This window comes from Lissotriton helveticus, chromosome 5_1 (assembly GCF_964261635.1).
Source record: "Lissotriton helveticus chromosome 5_1, aLisHel1.1, whole genome shotgun sequence".
NCBI lineage: Eukaryota > Metazoa > Chordata > Amphibia > Caudata > Salamandridae > Lissotriton > Lissotriton helveticus.
In genome coordinates, this window is record NC_136065.1 from 208568997 (window position 1) to 208590353 (window position 21357).

The window sequence follows — 21357 nt, forward strand, 5'->3', positions numbered from 1 at the left end:
TGTTGGAATCGAAGCCAGCGTAGGGCAGGAGTCCTACATCCCTATGCTCTGGAGATCCCAATAGGGATGCTGACGGCACTTCCTCATGGCAGTGACTGGTCGGCTCTCGAGGAATGGGAACAACTGGGAATTCAGATGGTAGGGGACATATACGAAGAGGGTACATTGCTATCATTTCCAGCATTACAGGAGAGATATGACCTCCCGAACGGAGACTTCCTAATCCATGCTGCCGTGATGGCAGCAATTCGGAAGCATTGGAAGGAGGGGCAGGCAGAACCTAAGACTACAAGGCATGCCAATATGTGGTAATGGCAGCAGGGACCTTCAAAGCAGTTACGTGCCTCCACTCCAGGATGCTACATGAAGGGTTGCAACCATTGGCTGATCTGAAATCGAATTGGGAGACAGGGATAGGCCGCCCGATACCAGACATGACATGGGGGCATATCATCAGAAGGGTGTGGAAGGGCACAAGAAATGCAAGACTTCAACTGATACAGTTTTTCATAGTACACCGGGCTTATCTGACGCCGGGGAAGATCCTGAAGAACTTCCAGGCGCAAGACGCAGCATGCCCCAGATGTTTAGAGAAGGGAGCGGAACTGGAACACATGTTCTGGGACTGCCCAAGAATAGGGAACTATTGGACAGAAGTGGGAGACCTTTTGAATGAAGTCACGAGCAGACATCTGACCTATGATATGGCTACATGTGTGCTACTTTGGTTCCCCCACACACCCAAAACAAAAATAACGAGTACATTTATAGATTTAGGGCTCATATTGGCGAAGAGGGAAATCACCCTGCACTGGAAATCAAAAGAAGGGCCATCCTATAAGCGCTGGAGAGCGTAAGTTTGTAAATGGGCAAGGAGCGAGAGCACTATCCGGCTGAGACAGGCCCAGCGCTTCCAACAAGAAAAGGCCCTAGAGCACGCTAGAGCATGGGAAACTTTAGTACAGGCCTTGTCAGACCTACGGATAGATGAGGGAAGCTAGAGCACTAGGAATGCACAAATAACATCTAGAGTTTATTTTAAGTTGAGAACTCGTCACTGACAACTGCGCATCACACGATGCATTCTTTTGGAAGTTGCATGCCCGCACCATTTAGGGGAGGAAGGGGGGACAATACTTGAATATGTTGAGGTATAAATGAAGATGTATTTGATGAATGAGGATGTTGAATCTTACAATGTTGCTGAGTGATGATAAACCTTCACTAAAATATGTTTTTTTTAAAAAACGCTCACGGACAGAGCGGTTCTGTAACTCCCTCCAGAGAATGGAACAAACTACCCGGCGAAATTCAGATAATCTCCCAACTGCTCGCTATTTTGAAGGAATTAACATCTTTATTTAGCAGTAGTAGTTTCTGGCACACTGGTACCCCTGCACCTTTTCTACATAGTACAAACTTCTTATTTTTTACTTTGTCTGGTATTGTTTTAGCTCCATAAAGCTTCAGAGTGCATGTGCTTACAAATATTAAATACAAATGATTGGCTCAAAGCTGCCTCATTGTCTTTCGTGGTGGTTCCAACACTCCAATGTTGTGACTAAAATTGCTTAGGCTTGAATATTTGGTCATGGATGGTGTTCAGGTTCAGGGTTTGTTTCGGGCATTAAAATGAGAAATCTGTAAATGCATTTTTAAGGTCGGTTTTCACATGTATAAAAACTATGTCTATGTAAACTGTGATTTTAATTTTGAGAATTTAACGATTAGTTAAAGTTTGTGTTTGCTCACCCAGTTTTCTCAGCTAATGTACTTGTACATGTATTGACTTGTTTTTACTGTGCTTTTATAATTATTTTAGAAATAGTCGAATAAAGCTTGATTTGATTTGATTTGAGAAATATGCATTGCTACTATTACTTGGGCCATACATTACATTTAAAAATATTATAAAATAGGGCTCTTTGCAATACAGGAGCTTGGAATGATTCATCCACCATACATACATACATACATACACACACACATACACACACAACACACACACACACTTTACTGTATGAATTGTAACAGCTAAAGAAGGTCACTTGTGCTTGAGGAAACCTATGTCTGAAGCACTTATAAATTTTGGGTTGGGACTCACAGCACCCAGCCAATTCACAGATCAGGCCATGTTATTATTATATTTCCCAAGGAATTGGACCTTGCTCTTAATATGTGTTGAAATAACTCATGAATTGCAACCAATCATATGTACATTCCTGTGTGAGTCATGTGTAACATAAATTATTTGTATAATATGAGCTACAGAAATATATGTTCTCAACGCAGTGTTAACAAGTCGGAGTTGATCAGGAATATTAAGCCTAGTTTGGGATGTAGAGGAAGCCAAATATTAACTTTATGGCTATAAATATGATCATGATTCTTGTCTGTTGCTTACATATTGGAAATGTTTAGTCATCAATTGAATTCAATTGTTTGCAACGGATTTCTTAAGCTTTATTGGCAGCAAACACTTTTTTGGAGCGTCTATAGAACACATTTTTATTGATATGCCCAGGACCGATGAAAGAAAGTATATAGTTCTACGTTCAGTGACTTTGTATAAGATGAGTTGGAAGGTGCTCGAGCAGTGTTACCCAAATTTCTTAGAATCCTTTAGAACCACAACATGAATTTTAAAACGACAATCTTTCATGATCCACCTCGCTTTAATGCAGATGAGGTGGGGCCAATTGTTTAATGTGAATCACTGACAGAATATTGAAGCTGAAAATATCGACAGACAAAATATCGACGTTGGAATATCGAAGGCAAGTATATCGACACCCTATCTACAACATGGTAAGTACAAAAATATCGAAACCAAAATATCGATGTTAAAAATATCGTAATTAAAAATATCGTTTTTTAAAACAAAGGTAAAATTAAGTAAATAGTACTTATATATATATTAAACTTATGTTAAAATGTGTTATAATGTTTAAAATGAATGAATAATACATATTTACTATTAAACATTTAATTAAAATTAATAATTAAATATATAATATATACTTAAATAATTATAAAATATACATTATTTCTTAAACAATTATAAAATATTAACAAATACTACAATTTAAAAATACATCAACACTCATAAAATAATAACATAAATAATAAAAAAATTATTATATTTAATAAATAACAACAATTAAATATACTTTCAATATTTTTAAAATTAATTAAATACAACATTATGTAACATCTTGAATACATAAATAAATATAAATAATATTGAATAGCATAAGGGTAAAAATTACTATTCAAACTCCAGAGGGTGCAACAGTAGATAAAGCGTTGGATAGCGTAAGTGTACAAATTACTATTCCAACTCCAGTGAGTGCAACAGTAGGGAAAGCTTTGGATCGCGGGTATGTAAAAATGACTATTCCCACTCCAATGAGTACAACATTAGTGAAAGCGTTGGATAGCGTAAGAGTAAAAATTACTATTCCCACTCCAGAGAGTGCAACAGTAGGGAAAACGTTGGATAGCTAGTGGGTAAAAATTACTATTCCTACGCCAGTGAGTGGAACAGTAGAGAAAACATTGGATAGCGGGTATGTCAAAATGACTAATCCCACTCCAATGAGTGCAACATTGGGGAAAGCGTTGGATAGCGTAAGAGTAAAAATTACTATTCCCACTCCAGAGAGTGCAACAGTAGGGAAAACGTTGGATAGCGAGTGGGTAAAAATTACTATTCTAACTCTAGTGAGTGGAACAGTAGGGAAAGCGTTGGATAGCTGGTATGTACAAATGACTATTCCCACTCCAATGAGTGCAACATTAGGGAAAACGTTGGATAGCGTAAGAGTAAAAATTACTATGCCAACTCCAAAGGGTGCAACAGTAGGGAAAACGTTGGATAGCGTAGGTGGAAAAATTACTATTCCCACTCCAGAGAGTGCAACAGTAGGGAAAGTGTTGGATAGCTTAGGGAGAAAAATTACTTTCCCCACTCTAATGAGTGCAACATTAGAGAAAGTGTTGGATAGCGTAAGGGTAAAAATTACTATTCCAACTCCAGTGAGTGTAACAGTAGGGAAAGCATTGGATAGCGTATGGGTAAAAAATAATATTCCAACTCCAAAGGGTGCAACAGTATTGAAAGCGTTGGATAGCGTAGGTGGGAAAATTACTATTCCAACTCCAGAGGGTGCAACAGTATGGAAAACATTGCATAGCATAGGGGGAAAAATTACTATTCCCACTCCAGAGAGTGCAACATTAGGGAAAGCGTTGGATAGCGTAAGGGTAAAAATTACTATTCCAACTCCAGTGAGTGGAAAAGTAGGGAAAGCATTGGATAGCGTATGGGTAAAAAATAATATTCCAACTCCAAAGGGTGCAACAGTATTGAAAGCGTTGGATAGCGTAGGTGGGAACATTACTATTCCAACTCCAGAGAGTGCAACAGTATGGAAAACATTGGACAGCGTAGGGGGAAAATTACTATTCCCACTCCAGAGAGTGCAACATTAGGGAAAGCGTTGGATAGCGTAAATATAAAAATTACTATACCGACTCCAGAGAGTGCAACAGTAGAGAAAACGTTGGATAGCGGGTGGGTAAAAATTACTATTCCAAATCCATTGAGTGGAACAGTAGGAAAAGCGTTGGATAGCGGGTATGTAAAAATGACTATTCCCACTCCAATGAGTGCAACATTAGGGAAAACATTGGATAGCGTAAGAGTAACAATTACTATTCCCACTCCAGAGAGTGCAACAGTAGGGAAAACATTGGATAACGGGTGGGTAAACATTACTATTCCCACTCCAGTTAGTGGAACAGTAGGGAAAGCGTTGGATAGCGTATGGGTAAAAATTACTATTCCAACTCCAGTGAGTGGAACAGTAGGGAAAGCGTTGGATAGCATATGGTTAATAATTACTATTCCAACTCCAGAGGGTGCAACAGTAGGGAAAGCGTTGGATAGTGTAGGGAGAAAAATTACTATTCCAACTCCAAAGGGTTCAACAGTAGGGAATGCCAATTAATAAATATTTACAAAATATATTACACATAAAAAATTGTAATTATTTACAATTAAATTACTTCCCACACTACTCCCCTATAAACCCACAACCCGCTCTGGTACTAAAACATAACATTTAATAAAAATTAACATTAATTGGCAATTAAATAATTAATTTATCAAATAAAATAATTAATTGCCAAATAATAAATACTATTAAATTACTTCCCACCCTATTCCCCTATAAACCCACAACCCACTCTTGTACTAAAACATAACATTTATTAATAATTAACATTAATTACCAATTAAATAATTAATTTATCAATTAAATTAATTAATTGCCAATTAATAATTAAATTAAAAAATTAATGAATTACTATTAAATTACTTCCCACCCTATTCCCCTATAAACCCACAACCCGCTCTGGTACTAAAACATAATATTTAATAAAAATTAACATTAATTACCAATTAAATAATTAATTTATCAATTTAAATAATTATTTACCAATTAATTATTACAATTAAATTACTTCCCACCCTATTCCCCTATAAACCCACAACCCGCTCCGGTACTAAAACATATAATTTACTTAAAAATAAATTTATTAATATATAAAAATAATACACATATAATATAAATTAATTTAAATACTTTACAAAAACATATAACACATACATAATAAAAATCTAAAAAATAATACAAAAATCGATATTAATAACATCGAAATTAGTTACATCGATATATATGCTATCGATATTTCTAACTTCGATATTACTTACATCGATATAAATGAATTCGATATTACTTACCTCAGAGTCGATATTCTGTCCTACGATATTTTTGACATCGATATTCTGTACCTTCGAAATTTTAAACACGATATTTTGGTAGGTCGAAATTTTCAACTCGATATTTTGACTGTGTACCGTTTAATGTAATAACAACAATTGTTTGTAAACGTCACAACCTTAGCCACGCCCTTCAATATCGGACTGTGGTCAGGATATTGATCTGCGCATACAAATGCGAGATGCTGCAGTTCACTAGGGTCTGGAGCTAGAACACTTTTCAGAGTTGGGTTCTGGCCTTTGACATCCGCTCACTAAAACCACAAAGCTTCTGAAAAAATCTTGGTGTTGATGCCAAATCTCAGAAACCCTTTCTGCATCAAAGTATGCGGTAAGGACTCGTATCCATTTTTTGTGTTATAACGAGGTCCAGTGGTGAACTTTTAAATATAATATATTAAAAAATTAAGTGATTTGCTCAGAATCAAAGGATGCTGACCCAATGCCAGGACGCAAACCTGCTACCCAAGCCCCAAAGTCAGCACCTCAGGCTGTAAGGCCACATCAATTTTCCTAAATTTAGGTATGAAAGTCATGCACAACTGGTATGGTTGTGTATGATCCCATATAGTGAGCACATTCTCTGTTGAATTGTCTTTGTGAACTAAAAAAACGGCAGCAACAAATACTGGAAGGTTCAGTTGGAGTCTTGTTTGAGAATACCTTCAAGAGTTTTGTTTTTTAAATTGGATTTCAGGCACATTGTTTGGGACCTCTGAACTGGTGCACAAACAGGGCTGATCAATTTAAATATTGCTTACACGTACACCAGGACCTTTTGCGACCCACCAAAAATCGTCCTGCGACCCCCCCAGTGTGTCCTGACCCACAGTTTGGGAAACACTATGCCAGAGGAATGAAAACCAAGTGATGTTAACTTACAGATGGTGTGTGAAATTTACTCAACTATCAATGAAAAGACACAACATACATGAGCTGCAAGAAGTCAGCCTTGGGTGAGGCACAACAAGTTCAATTGCTTCAAGATAAAAGTGGTGCACATTGTATATTAGAGGGACTGGCCCGTAGTGTGTTTGGGGAAACATTTGTCTGTCCCACCTGTGTGAATATTTCGTGTCATCTTACAGGATCTAATTACCTCAAAATAGCACACTGTAAGTGAAGTTAGCTTTAAATTATTATTTCGGACTTTGATTTTTTTTTTTACTTTTCCGTAGAAAAGATATTGAATTGAAAAAGAAATGCTAAATACCAGCATCTGTTTCGATTCACAGTGACTATTTTTTGGCTGTGGCGATTATGTCAAACTCTGCTATGAAGATCATAAGAGAAAAGGTGCAGATATGCAGAACCCGCTGCAGCACCAGCACCTGGTGAGATTTTATTCGAAATGCCACAAAACAGCGTATGGGACCATGACAACACTTTCTGTTTTACACACATAGCAGCCAATCAGAGCAAAGTACACCATGACATGGCATGTGACACGTGAGGCATGATTTAACTGGTTGAGACAGGTAGGAAATAAGCCAATGGCACAGTGTATCCCAAGGCCATTAAGCATAACTATATGCCATTCACGTCACCTGGTTGTCTTACAAGAGGTCCAGCCACCCATAGATGGATGTCCGGAAGATGAGTTTGTCTGACGTCAAGGGAGCCAAGTCCAGGCACTTAGAAAATGTCTTTCTCACCCACCTCCCAGGGTATATATGGGGGGATCAACTGTAATGGCAATATTCCACCTCGTCGTAACTCTTGGCCACCGCCTTCAAGAATAGAAGGTGGAAAACTAGCCCTCTTGTAATTACCCTGCAAGAACAGATGACGGGTTCAAGTTGCCCCCACCAGTATGATAGCAAGTTCTACCGGTTGAGGTTATTAATATACCATGCGCAGTGTTCTTGTGAATGGTACCTTGTAGTTAGGTGTGGGTGATGTAAAGCCCCGCTTAAATAGTGTATAAAACTTTGGCATACAAACCATAACAACTATTGTGCGATACAAATACATCAAAGATAAAATGGAATCCTTGCTTCCATCAGCAGCTGCTCACTTTATAGAGGAAAAAAACTTGTCATAACCTTTTTAATAAGCTGCTTCACTTTAAGAATCCTCTCTTTTTGCTAATGTTGTTTAAAACCCTCTCAAGAAACAGAAATCTGCCTAAAGCTCAGTGGTATACACAAGAGCTAAAAATCCAAAAACAATTAACTAGGAACAGGGAAAGGCATTGGCGAAGAACCTACGACAGCGAAAATAAGGAAAAGTACAAAAAAGCTCTTGCTTCTTATAAAGCAATGATAATAGCAGCAAAAAAACCATTTTTTCACACTCCATATAGAGACTGCGAAAAACTCTAGTAAACAGCTATACAATATCGCCAAAACTCTTTCTGGAAATGCACCGGATCTTAATCCACCCCCATCACAAGCATTATGTGATGCCTTATCCAAGTTCTTCTTCGCGAAGGTAAATGATATTTACCAAGCCTTTAAATCAGACCTGGGCATCAGTAGTGCTATCACCCCCATGATCACCCCTAAAAATACCATGACCAGTTTTAAACCCCTTACCACTGACCAAGTTGAGGGCATAGTAAAATCGATCAAAGCTGGATCAGCTCTGGATCCATGCCCAACTTCTGTGATCGCAACCGTGCCAGACACAGTCATCCCTATTATTACTCATGTCTGTAACACTATACTGACATCCGGAACCTACCCTGATTCATTAAAAAATACGCTGATCAAACCCCTGCTGAAAAAACCCGGTCTAGATAAAGGTGAACTAAAAAACTACCGCCCTATAGCGAGTCTCCCTTTTCTAGCTAAAGTTACCGAAAAAGCTATGAATCAGCAGCTGTCGGAATATATAGAAAGTCACAACCTGCTGGATGACACTCAGTTCGGTTTCCGAAAACATCATGGCACGGAAACCGCTCTCATCAAAGCAGCTGATGACATAAGGGTCATCCGCGATCAAGGAGGAACAGCTCTGCTTGTCCTTCTGGATCTCTCAGCAGCTTTCGACACGGTCGACCACAAGATCTTGGTCGATCGTGTCGAAAGGTTGGGTATTCAGCTTACTGCTAGGGACCTACTTGCCTCCTTCTTGGCCAACAGAACCCAGGCGGTTACACTGGGCCTTTTTCAATCAGCTGATTTGTCATTACCGTGTGGGGTCCCCCAAGGCTCATCCCTAAGTCCGACACTATTTAATATATATGTGTCGGACCTCGCTAGTGTCATCAAAGCATACGGGATGGGCCTAACCTCATACGCCGATGACACTCAACTAGTGTTGGCCATAAAGGGTAATGGACAGGAGGTGGCAGTGAGATTCCAAAGCGGGATGAATGCCATCGGTGAGTGGATGGCAAAAAATTGCCTGAAGCTCAACTCCGATAAAACGGAGGTGGTTATCTATGGTAACCTTATGCCAGCTTGGTCTGCAGCCTGGTGGCCATCGGCTTTAGGAACCCCTCCCTGCCCCACCGTTAAGGTCAGAAACCTAGGAGTGACATTCGATGACCAGCTCAACTTCATGGCCCACGCAAATAAGGTGGCAGCTAACGCCCATTTTAAGCTTAAAATGATAAGAAAAATCACACCGTTCCTACCAGATTCAGCAGCCAAGACGCTAGTCACCTCCCTGGTCCTACCATCGCTAGATTACTGCAATGGTCTTCTGCTTAATGCACAAAACAGAGTTACCAAAAAATTACAGACCGTGCAGAACGCAGCGGCACGCGTGCTGTCCAAAAAACCTAAATTCGCACCCATCTCGGACACTCTGAAAAGTTACCACTGGTTAACTATCCAAAATAGGGCAAAATTCAAATCATTGTGCATAGTCTACAAAACCCTGCAGGACCAAGGCCCGCGTTTTCTCAAAGAGCAACTAATTCCCTACAATCCGTCCAGAACACTTCGATCTACCTCACTTAACCAATTAGTGGTCCAACGCAGCAGAACAGTTTCTAGGGGTGACCGCCGCTTTTCTATCGCGGCCCCTAAACTCTGGAACACCCTACCAAACCACATAAAAACAAGTTCCTCACTGCTTCAGTTTAGGAAAAAACTGAAAACATGGTTATTTAATCAGTAAATCAAGCTTTTAATCATACTGATCAGGGAGAGGCATCATTGCATATTAGCGCCGAGACGCCCACGGGTAATTGTACGCGCTCTATAAGTGTCATTAATAAATAAATAAATAAATAAATAAATGATAGGATTAAATGTTCTCTCTGTTTCCGCTTTTCACAATACGATCAATGTAGGCAATATAAGGAAACCCCTTTATTATAAAATTGGTCGCAAACAAATAAAACACAGCTAACATTCTCTCTTACATACACCCCCAGCTCAACAGGCGAGTGCAGGAGGGCTCCCATACCATGAGCCCAAAACTAATAATAGTTAGAGCAGACCAAACCCAAACAATAGAAACCACTTTCTGTTCTCTTATAGGCCACAGAGCGGATGTCCAGCGTCATCCACAATGCCCTTCTATGAGATCTTAGGTCACACGAAGGCAAACATTAGGTCCTTCCATAGTTCCCCACAGGAGATGCTTTTCTAAGACTGACCCACAGACCTTTCCCAAAAGTAGCCCGGTTCTTCACTAAGAGCTCCGCCCACGAGGCAACAATAAAACCTACAGAAACATTAGGGCCCAGAGACAAGCTTAATGGCATTGGAGTATCAGCTCCACATCATGAGCACGCTGCAATACACTTTTTCAGATGGTAGAGGCATGAGGCTGAGCATGCACCATCAATGGACAGCAAGGAACCTGAACACTCTACAATGTCGATGGAAGAAACCAGATATTTGTAACTCCTGCGTACGTACCTTTGTCAGCTCCTGAGCATTTGCAAGGTTGTCCACTGCGATGGCCAAGAAGACATTGAGGAGGGTGTCTGTTTGGGGCTCGGTTAAGGATGGGCAAGTTTCATATGGGATGCAAAGAGCACATATATGCTTATAGGCCGCCATTAAGACAAAGGATATACACTTCGATACCATACCTATGTATCATCTATTCAGTGCTGGTATTATGAACGTTTCAATAAACAATATGGGCCTGATTCACAAACATAACTTTGGACTGCAAAACGTACTACAAAGTGTAAAATTTGCCTATACATATATTTACGGAGTTCTTAGCTCTGACTGTGAACTCTCCGCACATGTAAGTATAGATTTTAGTAGTAAATGTGAGAAGGATGCAGAAGTAGGTAGGAAAGGGGCAGATTTACCAGTAAAGGGAATGGGATTATGGGGTTATTAGAGGTGTTTAAGGAAGACCAAGAAGAGGTTTAGGGAGTGACCTCCCCACCAAAACAAGAGTAAGCCAATTGAAACATTCTGGGGGTGGAGGCATGTAACTTAACCTTTTGTAGTAAGTTTACACTCTGAGTTTGTGACTACGAAAAGTCATAAACATACTAGAAAGTGCAAACTTACTTAAAAGTGTAACTCACCGATATGAACCAGGCCCACCATATTTTTTAAAGAATGTTTTTGGTTTTCCATTTGTCACCTATCCTACATAGATGCCTCAATAAACGGGCCACATTGTGGGGGTGTAAGTGGGGATTTAATGGGTCCAGCAATAACCATCGTTAGTAAAGAAGGTTCCTTAAATGCTGATAATCGGGGGAAAGGTGGGAAGACACCCGTAGTGCTACCTGAGGACCTAAATGTCCACAGCTTGCCCCCATCTCCACTGCCCAACGGGACCGGTTGCCGCGCTGGCGGCCTCAAGAGGAAATGTAAGGCAACAACGGGTCAAGCAAAAAAAACAAAAAACAATGAAAAGCAGGCACACATTATAGTAGCAGGGGGAGTATCAGGAAATGAGAAGTATTTGCTGGACACCCTCAAACTAGTTCTAAGCACCGCACTGGAGGAAAGGTTAGCCCCAATTATGTCGAAGCTGTCTGAGATAGAGCTCAGGCTTGAAGCAATGAAACAGTCCCCACTATGCCACCCTGTTGCCGCAAATAATCCTCCAACCCTGCATCCTCAACCCAATGCCGTAGTAGGCCCCACACAAGTACCATATAACCCCGAAATTGCTCCAGAAACAAGCAATAATAACCATCTCGGGAGTTGCCAGGGTATAAGATTACAGGAGCGTGAGTTGAGGGGTACTACTGAGGGCAATATAACAAACAGGCAGACCATAAGGACAAGGGAAAATAACCCATCTCAGGGCCCACGGTGTGATAGCGGTGAAATCTATGGCGTGACAAGTAGTAGTGGGCGAAATTCCGAGGTAATCGATCTGCCTCCTCAATCTACACCACTGGTGGTTATCCTGGGTAATGTGCCACCTCTCCAACAAGGCTCTACAGAGGCCTTCTATCAGCTTAGGAATAAGGTGACCCACTGGTTATCCGGTAACACCTCAGTGGGTCCAGAAGTAGGTCGCAACATTATCATGGTGCGACGTGTGGGCTGGGTGGGAAACTTAAGAAAGCTAGGAGGTGGTGACTGTATAATCGTGAATTTCAACAACCGTTTGATCGTTGAGAACTTATTCCGAGAGACACACGCAAGAAAGTTTAACACCAGATCTGGGATACAGATGCTCCCCCTGGGCTTCTTTTACCAACCTAATCCCCCGAACAATTTAAATTTTTACCCACACGCCCATAAGCGCATGCATGGCCCCAGACTTGATAATAGATTAAATAGTCATAACCACCAGCTCACCCATATGAACATCTGGGGGGATCACTATGGTTTACCAATTCCGCTAGTGACAAATAGATTCTACCATCTTTTATTAGCTGTCCCGAGGGGCTGTCACAGAGGCCAAGTGTGACCGTCCTGCGGCTGCGACAATGAGTCTCCGCAGGACCTGGTACACTTTTTATTTGTTTGCCCCCTTTATGAGGTACCACGGAGGTTTTTCCTAAAGCCCCTTTTTAAAGTACAGAACTTTACCCAGGTGCGCCCAGCCCTCTGTTATCTACAAATGTTGAATCCTGAAAGCACTTTATTCTTGATTGGCTTTTTAAAATCAGCCTTAAAATCTAGAAACAGTAGGGTGACTTAATTATATGTCAAATTGCTGCTATTTCCATATTTGTCTTTTAATGGCTGTTTCTTCTAAACACATTTAAAATTGTTCTTATTATACGGAATGTTTTTAAATGTACGGTTGTCCTTTTTGTTTAAATTTCACATTTTATCTATGTATTATATTGACTGTGGTAATATTGCTTTTATGGTTTTCTATTTCAAAAACCGAATAAAGTATATATATTGATATTGATATTGATTGGTTCTGATATTCATCTGCCTTCATGGTAGTCAGGTAGAAGTACGTTACTAATGCCTGTGTTAATGTCTGCATACTTAAGCTCTCACCATTCATAAGTTACAAATGGGACTGCCACGCCATAGCTGGGAAAGAAAAATGTTCCAAAGCCACGTGTATTAAGGCCAGGATTGCCCCTTCTATTTGCCCTGTATAATCCATGCACCAGGTGCCCATGGCACCTTTATAACTGCTGAAGAGTGGCGAGATACTTCAGCAGGGCTAAGGTGAGCGTTGGGCTGTGTTACATGGACGATTAAGGAGTCGTGCTTTAGAACATGATGAGGCTTCTGGACTTTTACTCCAGTGAGGCCTTCTGATAACTTCAGGGAGAGAGACTGGTCCTCAGCTTGAAAGACTTTTCATTACTTACTGAACACTAAGCAAATCTCTCCTGTGGATATTTCTCATTTGGTCCCTTCTTACACACACTGTCTCAGAATTCAAAGTTGTGATTTGTACCTTGATTTCCTTGCTATCTGAGTGAGACCCCAAAGGGAAATGGGGGGGGGATTCAAATGTATTTACCTATTTATCTACATGTATAGTCTTAAAGGAGCAATGGTATGCACTGTATAGAGATTTGATGTATTTGACCCATCTGAACAGATTACATCATAACACGTCAGGCATCGATTATGAGTGGCTTGCATGGGTGGGTTATTTGTCACATCTAATAAATACAGATACCACGGGGATCATGTTAATGGAATGTGATAAATAATGAAAATCACAGGTTGTCCAGCAATAAAGGGGGATAGCTTGTGGATTTTGATGCTTAGAGCACAAAGCCCCCATGTCCTAGTATTTTTCAGGCCTTTCTCTCTCGGTAAACATCAGCACATTTGACCTGTTAAATATTCCAATTGAAAACACAGAGGAGGCAGAAACCTCTGACCTACTGTAATTGCGCCATCGGCGCAAGCAGGGGTCTGCACAATTTTAGACCCTGTTCGAAGGGCCACGGGACAAACGGGTGCTACTGGGCAGCAACTGTGGTGGTGGGGGTCATTTGCCACAGGCATCTTGGGGCCCATCCTACTTTGGCTCTGTATACGGGGCCACGTAGACCAATTCAATGACTCATTCTCAGAGAAACGAGGTAGAGAATTCAAGGTTCTCTGGGAGGTAGTTTAGGGAGGCAAGAGCTCAGAACTCAGCAGTCGAACAACAGACACATTCATATGATGTCCAACTTAACTCTTATCCATATGAGAAAGAAACTATGTTTCATTTCACAGCAAGACTAAATACTGCACAATCCAATTGATGTATGATACTGGGTTGTCGGAAATTGTGGAAACAGTGAGGCCCTGCAATTCCCCTTCCTTACTGAGAATGATACTCTCTCCCACACATCTCAAGATCCTGCTATTACTGTCTCCCTTGCACTATGGGTGTAGACAAGGATAAGGCTCAGGTGCTGTTAACTCAAACATTCTCACACGTTAACTTAGGTAAATCAGTTCAATGTCTCTAGCAGGTTTTGCTCCACAAGTCTCAAGCGGGGTATGTCCGGCTCACCCGTGAGTCTTTCTCATCCCGAGGTGCCGCTAAGCCCTGCAGTTACCTATCGGTGCTTGGTAGCCACCCATACTGTGAAGGAAGTGTGGGTGGTGCCCCTGTCCTCCACTGCAGGGTAATGCAATGGGGGCTGCGTGCAGGACGATCTTTGCAGGTTTGGCTCCGGGAGCCGGAAAAAAGCAGTAGTACTAGCCATCAGTAGAGGTGGTCCTCTGTGGCCTGTAGACTGACACTCAGCTTGTGATGTTTGCAGTCTCCAGGCCAAGTCCCATGGTGACGTCTGTAAGCAGTTGCAGACTCCAGGTAAATTGGGATTTCTGCGACTGAGGCAACTCAATCACATTTTCCTTGATGGTGGGGCCAGCACCCACTTCTCAACCCAAGGCATTCTGCTGGGCACCATGGAATTCCTCATTCTGTTGAAGTCGTATTCACCGCTCCTCAACAACTGCTTCAGGCAGATCCTCAGCACTTCTAGCAGGAAGTGTTGACTTCGGATATCATCACTATCCCTTTGAGAAACTGGCTGTGAGGCAGGCAACACCTCTGGCTACAGAGCAACTATTTGAGCACTCCCTTTCTTGAAACTTGGGACTGGAATAAAGGGGGGATGGGGGTTGGGTCCCTCTTTTTCCAGACGGGGATGTGGATCCACTGTCTCATGCTTCAGAACCAGTTTGGGTTGTTTCTCTTTTAAGTGTCATTCTAAGGATGCTCTACAGACACAGGCTTTGTGTAAAAATGATGCCATGAAGCATATCAAAGCAGATAGCACTGGGGCCCGCTCCAAGCCGGAGTACCCAATATATGGGCACAATAAAGTGTGAGATCTCTGCACCTGACTGCACCTGACTGTCCTCAGCCTTCCTGAAGCAGTAATCAGAGACAGACACAACAACAGCCCTTGCCTAGAAACTTCCTCACCTGGAAAAACAGGAACTGCAGTCCCACCTCTCACCCCAATATCTGCCAAATTATATTCCTTGGGAAGAACTAATCAGCAGTTCCTTCTCAACACAGTGTTCATGGAATTCCTAAAGGAAGCATTGTTTCAGTCCTCTTCACTTCAGTGTTTAGATCTCCACCCTCCAGCCACAGGCATTCAGGCAGTACACTTCCACTGTCTGGGGGAGCTATTCTCAAAATGGACCCCTGTGCATAAATACATGCTCAACAGGCAAGCAGGATGTCAGCCCCATTGTCTGGGCCTCAGATAACATTGGAACTCCAGACATGAGGCTTCAGTAGACCGTACTCTCCCTGACACTAAGAAAAAGGCCTGATCACACTATAATAATAAAACATGGTACGCTCCAACCACCTCTTTGCATAATGCACCCATGAGAGCGACAGTAACTCACTGTCTTGTATGAGGTTACACTTTGTGTGCCCCTCGGGTCACAGGACAGGTCCTGAAACTCACAATGTCAGGGACAGGCCTAGGTCCCAGCCCTCATGGTAGATTAGCATAATGCCAGGGCCCAAAAAAAGTGATATCAGTTTCACACGAAGTCGGACACTTAGGGCGAAGGAACACGCCTGAAAACTATGCAGGCAACATGCCTGTCCCAACACATGTTGCCACAATTTAGCATAGCATTTGTAATTTCCAAATCAAGGCTCAAGTCTCATATTAGCAAGACCAGTCAAAGCAATGGGACATTTGTAAGACACATAGTGCAAACATACCAACAGTTTTCAAATAGAAACCCTAGAGTAAAACAACCAATTGAATAGCTTCGCATTTAAATGTTTCCTTCTAAATATAGTGTGTGGTAACTTTTGGGTTGCATCCCCAAATAATCACCATAACTTTAATAGTAAAGAGGCCAATTCTGTGCATTAATTACATCAACTAAAGCTCATAGGATCTAAACATAAAATGTTGTTGAATGAGTGATATTGCAACAGCAGCTGAAGTTTAGGAACCACACAATACTGGCAGCTTGAAGGATACAATTGCCAAACAAGGTGAGGATGATGAAGTAAACACAGGACAACATTCCCCCTTGGACGCCACCCTGGGATTGGATACCATGGTACATCACTGCATTCCAGTCTTCACCAGTGAGGATCTGCAAAATAAAGGCACAATAGCAGAATGAGAACAAACAGAATGCCACAATACAACACATTGGATGATGGATCCATCATATCTACACATTTAAGCCACCAGGAAACTAATTTAGAAACATAACACTGCACCCGCAAACAACAGCAACATATCTTGACTATTAATAGGAATGTGCAGGATTTGATCAGGTCAAAATGAGAAGAGCTTTCCACATACACAAAAGCCAGCAATGGCACAGCATCAACAGAAACCCAACAACCTGGCAAACACAGAGCCCTAAACAGCACACATACATTAAACAGCAGACGCACAGCTAGTGCTCAATAATATCACATTACCCATCAAAAGCAGTCCTCTCAACATGGGAAGTATAGACCTGTTGCATAGCAAATTGCAACGTAATTTAAATAAGTTGCCGGTCTGATTAATATGTAAATGATAAGCTGTTTCCTTAGTGGTGCTAGAAGAGGATACATAATCTTATTTCTTAGAATAATAATAAGTAGTGCATCACCATCAGAGAAGGAATCCAATTAAATGGACCATCCAAGTCAATCACACAACAAAACTAACCTTCAAGAACTTAAGCTTCAAAGTAGACCAGAATATCAGTTCCTAAAGCATTCTTATGCATTTTGATGTCAAAATATGAAGCACTTAAACCAAGCTCTCAATCAGAACACCAAGTAGACATTTGTGGTAAGCAGTAAAGGATTAATGATAAATTGGAGTATATGCAAGTTTCAATTAAGATGACGCAAGGTGGATCTAGCAAGGCAAACACTGTCAACAGCAAATAGATATGTTGAAAACACAGCTTTTCCGCTCTAGGAGGTTGACATTTTACAAACTTATGTTGGAACCTCTATAATGGAACCTCCATTCTGGGCTGGGGTGGAAATTGTAAACTTCTGGAGGGAGGAGTAAATGCTTAAAGTTCAGAGAGGCTGGATCTGAAAGCAAGATGTTACCTTCACACGGTGAGAGAAGATGCTTCCTAAATAATGACTCGAAATGTAACCAGCACCATTTGCAAGGGGGCTAAAGAACAAAGGATGACACCCATATATTAGGCCAGTAAGCAACCTCAAGGAATCCAAACGATGGAGCATTGTGAAGGTGTGAAATCTGGAAATGGTTATGCAAATTTCATCACATAATAAAAATGCACTAAATGTTGAACCAGAAAATGCATAATTAGTTAAATGTTGGGGAATGTGTCTTTACTTGTAAATGTGAAAAATTCTGTTTAATTTCTGCTGTAAGCTTTCATTTCTATTGATCTCCACTTGCTAGGCCACACTATTATTTTATTTCTGTTCTATCTTTTTAAGAAAACAAATGCTTTTCATAAAATAGCAATTTAACATTATAATCAAACTTTTGGGCTTGACTTTTGTGAAATGTGCTGTGTGCTCGAAAAATGTATTCCTTCTTATGACTTCACTGTGCTTAGATTGTTTTCTTTAATACATATGCTTAATGAACAAGTTTAATAATGAAAAGAAAATGCTTGATCTAGCTTACATTTCATGATCTAACCAGAACATACCAGAGTTTGAATGTTTCATTTTAGAGAGCATCTCATTGTTATACAGTGGGACGAACACAAGACAGCTAACAGAGTTGGCTTACAAAAGGTTCTCATGAGAACTTTCTTAGATGTATTTCTGACTGACTTCATGATGTTGTGTACGTTTACGTGGGAAATGAGGGCGAAGGCGACCAACCATCAGAAGACCTCTCACCATTGGACGATGATGATCACATTTACCTGTTTTGCAACATGTTTAGCTGCTTTATATATAGTATGTGTTTCTAGCTAAAGGTAATCGCACTTCGTGACCCATTCCATGCGTCCTTACCTTGCAATGCCCGTTGGCACTTTGCTGTGGTAGCCTGACTTGCCATAAGATACTGCTTACGGTGATTTCTTGTGTTCCAAACACCTTGTGAGGAGACTTTTCTGTTTTATGCAGTTCATAACTACTGCTGTGACTCTTTCCTTCTCACCCTTTCAGACGGTTGCTACTGCAAGCAGCCGAGTCTCCAGAACTACCCTTTATAGAGAGTTCGACCTTCCTCTTAGTTATTTGATCTATTTTTCTCTTTTCGAGAAGGAACTCTTTATGGGTTCTTATTAGGGTAGGGTAGGTCATTTTAGTTTAGAATAGGGATTATTCATTGAATGAAATTTATTATTGTTTCTGTAAACGATCTGTCACTAATTTGAATAAAAGAACAAACATACCGACAAATCTACTAAAATGAGAAAAATTTGTTTTGAAACTTTACCAACTCTCTCTTTATTGACTGAGAATCACATGTAATTATTGATGTCCCTGATGTGTAATGCTCCATTAGAAAATGGTGGCAAAGATTCATCGGCCAAGAAAGGCGCTGAACTTCTAGATTCTTTAAGTAAATTTTTTGGTGGCACCTCTTTTGGAAATATTTGAGAGATTTCCATACTAGCAGAGGGAAAGACAAAAAATCCTAACCAAATATTCCAGATCTTCAAAGCTTGCTAAAGAGCTTTCCTTTGACAACCTGAAAGTGAAGGTGGAGAATCTGAAATAAGCCTCTGGAGGAAATAAATGACCAGAGGGAGTGCACATCCCCTTGAAAGAGATGTCAAGGGTATTAGCATGCTACTCCCACTCATGCCACTCAATGACACTGTGTTCTAAACCAGAAAGGGAGCTGACAGTAGATGAATAATGATGAAACCAAACCTCAGCTCTCACTGGCGTTGGAGGGAAGATAATGCATTTCCTCTTGCTCAATTATATAATAATAGGCAGTTGTGTTATATGCCTTTTTGTAATCTCCATGCTGAGATCTTACCAGAAGTGGCAACCCCTCAGAGGAAGACATTTTGCTTGCCACGCAGTCAGGCTGCATATATGAGGATGTGCTCGCTGACTTCCACAGTCACAGGCACCAACAAGGGTGATCGGCAGCTGACATGGAGTGTTGGACTAAAAGGGCAGTAGTGCGTTCTGTATTTCACAGAAAGATGTCAAACTTGAGCTTCTTCTTCATGTACCAAAACAATGCCACGACATAGTTGAAAGGGCCGTAAGCAAGTCTTATTAATTACGCTTTCAAAGATGGTGATCGGATCCGAGGATTCATAGTGAGACTCTCAATCCAAGGTGAAGGAAAGTCTTTCCTTGTGATGTCAGTTCATTTGAATAATATATAAAGGAGCCATTGAAAGGTGAATGGTGCATTGAAATCCATACACCCCCTTCTTTTTGGCAAGTTATTCACCCACTTCCTGCTATAACTGTCCCTAGTTTTTGTTACTTTTGCAGCTAGATTCCCTTTGGATTTTTGTCTGGATTTTTTTGCCTGGCTTTTGTTATCTTCCCTGATATCAGGGAGTGCTTGATGTCTAGGATATCTACTTCTGAACTACTCTTCATCATCAGATAAAAGCTATCAGGTTTGGCTTCTCACTGGGACCCTCTTGAGGAGAAACCTGGCATGTTTTATGCGTATATCTAAGGACAAGGTGGTACCATGGACACTGGAAGGAGTCACTCTTTCCTCGAAGAAGGACATTTAAACCATCTCAAATACTGTCCTTGACAATTATTAAGGGCAAGTTTCCCTTAAACCACAAAACCAAACAATATCAAAATATGGCAAACCACTAAGGTTGTTAGCTGATAGATGAGAAAGGATGGCTGGTTAATATATGAAATCCATTGAAACATCAGGGGAACTGATTGTGCCTCTCTGCCTGTCCATCAAGGAACTCTGGTTAACAATTATGTGAACTTGATATTGGTCTTCAATAGAACTCTCTCCTTGTTCATTCACAGCCACAAAACAAAGGATGCCATTTCCAAGCTGTAATGTACTAGTGTGGTCCAGGCTTTCCTAAACCAGATCGATAAGAAGGCGACAACATAGAAAGTGGAGCATGTGCAACACCACGAACAAGGGCCTGAAAGCACAAGACCATTGGAAATATGCCCAGGATATTGGACCTATCTTGTGATGCAAGATCACAAAAGCTGGGGATTATTTGGAGTCTGAACTAAAATACGCAAAGCGAGTATCCACTCACTAAAATTTAGAATGCTGTAGAGAGAAAGGGAAACAGTAAGTATCTGAGATATTATAGCCTAAAAGAGGCAGGAAGAGGAAAAAGTCTCTTTTTCATTTATAAGTATAACCCTCACCCACTCTAATAGTGGCATGCTTCATCATCGGGTTCATACTGACTCCTAAAGGTCGGGTGGGCTCGACTGTATTCCAGGTAGCACTTAGAAAGCAGATTGTCTTACTGTTTTAGGGGGTACTTTAGCATTAAGATAAAACTCATTTGCCAATATATTTTAGACAATTCGTACAGCAGTGCGGGTGCTGTTCAGCATGGCTAAACATTAGTGGGGTAAAGGAGAGTGGCATGCAGTGGAGGGTCATAAAGTGGAGTAGAGTGGAGTGTAATGGGGTGGGGTAGAGTGGTGTAGATTAGAGTTGAGTGGCGTGTAGTGTTGTGGAGTGTCGTGGAAGGAGTGGAGTGTCATGGAGTGGAGGGTCATGGAGTGGAGTGTCATAGAGTGGAAGGATGCAGATTGGAGTTGAGTGAAGTAGAATG

At 40.9% G+C, this 21357-nt stretch overlaps 1 protein-coding gene across 1 annotated transcript in view; it reads right to left on the reverse strand.

The window, feature by feature from the left end:
* The window catches only part of CACNA1B (calcium voltage-gated channel subunit alpha1 B), a 1081812-nt gene that overhangs the window by 346463 nt on the left and 713992 nt on the right, over nt 1-21357 (reverse strand). The window contains exons 17-18 of the mRNA XM_078642008.1: nt 16626-16743; nt 10666-10733 (exon numbers count right to left, since the gene is read on the reverse strand). Of these exons, the coding sequence (XP_078498134.1) occupies nt 10666-10733; nt 16626-16743 (186 nt within the window). The remainder of the gene's footprint in view (nt 1-10665; nt 10734-16625; nt 16744-21357) is intronic.